General features: G+C 37.8%; 1 protein-coding gene across 1 annotated transcript in view; it reads right to left on the reverse strand.

Annotated features, from left to right (window-relative positions):
* Positions 1-2238, reverse strand: part of LOC106867348 (intraflagellar transport protein 88 homolog) — a 100442-nt gene that overhangs the window by 44800 nt on the left and 53404 nt on the right. The window contains exons 11-12 of the mRNA XM_014912200.2: positions 1337-1407; positions 39-125 (exon numbers count right to left, since the gene is read on the reverse strand). Coding sequence (XP_014767686.1) covers positions 39-125; positions 1337-1407 — 158 coding nt within the window. The remainder of the gene's footprint in view (positions 1-38; positions 126-1336; positions 1408-2238) is intronic.

Genomic DNA, 2238 nt, shown 5'->3' on the forward strand with positions numbered 1-2238 from the left:
ATATATATATTTCTATATATTTCTATAAGCAAACTTACCAATCATAGCCAGAAGCAAACGAGTTATCGATGTGAGGTGATATTATTTTTGCAGCTGTTTTGATGGACTTTTCAGCTTTATATTTCCTGAAAATTGGGAAACATCAAATACACAGTGACAGGATGCGAACAAAACATTTTGTAAAATAGAAAAGCAGAAACAACACGGGGCAAGTGACAGAGTCTCTGTAAGGCTACTTACTCTTCCAGAAATAGCAGTCAAATCTCACTCAAATTAATCCTGCCCTACTGTATTTGAAAAAAAAAATGGAAGGACACGGTAGATAATGCATTTCTCTACATGCTATTTAAAGCAGGATAGTCACAGTTGGAATGTATGTCACCAAAGGTCAGTAGGATCAGCTCTGACTTTGGGCTAAAACAATGTTCTGCATCGAAGGGCCTAGATTTCCCAAAGGGGAATTACCATATTTCATAAAGATTAAGATGGTTGGCAACTTTTAACCCTTTAGCTTTCAGATTACGATGTCGAATGTAATGCTTATTCAGTCACCTGGCTTTCAATTAATCCTACATTATCTCGTAACTTTGAGATTTTGATGATGTAACTGTTTATTTTTAGAATGACAGTGTATGGTAGGTGTGAGAGACCTGATCTGATCAGTTTGAACATAAAGTTGGCAGAATATTCCGGCCAGATATGGCCTGTTTAAATGCTAAAGGATTAAAGATGTACAACTCTTGGTAAATATAGAATGACAAGATCTATTTTGTTCTCTCATTAATAACGAAGTAGGAAGTGTGCCAGAAAATTTATCCACCTCTTAGCGGGAACTGGCACCTGAACAATATACTGGCACCTGAACAATGACTAATGAACAATGCCACAAGCAAGTAGAGCCCCCTCCAAGTTGTACATGCACACACATACCCACACACGTTCCAGAGAAGGCAAAATATGTGCACACATGAGATTTTCAAGAAGCAACGAGAGATTTTTGATTGAAGAGATTTGAGCAATGGTCACTCACATGAAAGCACACATACTTTACTAAGACAAAATTTCCATACAAGCAAGTTTCTGCACACACCCACAGCAAAATCTCACAAGGAATATTGCTTGTGAGGTAGCTTCTGCTAGTGCTCTTGACCTGCTAAAAATAGCAGCCAAATCACTTATTGGCTGATTTGATGTATTGTCAAGTACAAATGCCCAATCTCATTTGTAATCTCTGGTTCATAGCTACATGTGCCATATAGGCCCATCTAGCCAAACCATTCCACACTAATTTAGTTAATGGAAATGTCATCAAGTTTTCTTAAGAAAAACAACTTACTTTTCTCTTTCAAGTTGGCGCAGAGAATCATTCTTGATTACTTCAACAAACTGATTGTAAGGGTTATTTTCCTGTACACCAAAACAAATACAAAAATGGACACAAACTGAATAATTCAATAATATTTGTAGCAATGATGAAAGGTTTGTTTTATGTTTAGAAACAAAATCTATTGTTACATTAACGGAGATGTTAAAGCAATACAAGAAAATATTCAGATAAACAATGCATATGACAAGTGCATAAAGTCTTTGTTAGAAATTCAACATTCAGGTTCATTTTTACATATCAACCCTTGTTGCTCTAGTGTGTCTTCTTTCATCATTCTAGGTTGAATATGTAGGTGTGAAAACAGCTATGGTGGAGAGTGAATGCCACCAGGAACTGAATTACTCTAAAATTATGGCACCCAATTGAGCTGTATTTCTAGGCTGTGTTCACAGAAGATTCTAGTCATGTCATCAAACTGTCATGTGAACAACAGCTGTTGAATGGACATCGATTGAGGTTGTGCACATGATCAAACTGTGATTTCTATGAGACAAAACTGCATGGCACCTTGGGCAAGTGTCTTCTACTATAGCCTTGGGCCGACCAAAGCCTTGTGAGTAGATTTGGTAGACGGAAACTGAAAGAAGCCCATCGTATACATGTGTGTGTGTGTGTGTGTGTGTGTGTGTGTGTGTATGTTTGTGTGTCTGCGTTTGTCCCCCCAACATCGCTTGACAACCGATGCTGGTGTGTTTACATCCCCATAACTTAGCAATTCAGCAAAGAGACCGATAGAATAAGTACTAGGTTTACAAAGAATAAGTCTTGGGGTCAATTTGCTCGACAAAAGGCAGTGCTCCAGCATGGCCACAGTCAAACGACTGAAACAGGTAAAAGAGTAAAAGAGTACA

This window comes from Octopus bimaculoides, chromosome 10 (genome assembly GCF_001194135.2).
Source record: "Octopus bimaculoides isolate UCB-OBI-ISO-001 chromosome 10, ASM119413v2, whole genome shotgun sequence".
In the NCBI taxonomy this organism is placed as follows: domain Eukaryota; kingdom Metazoa; phylum Mollusca; class Cephalopoda; order Octopoda; family Octopodidae; genus Octopus; species Octopus bimaculoides.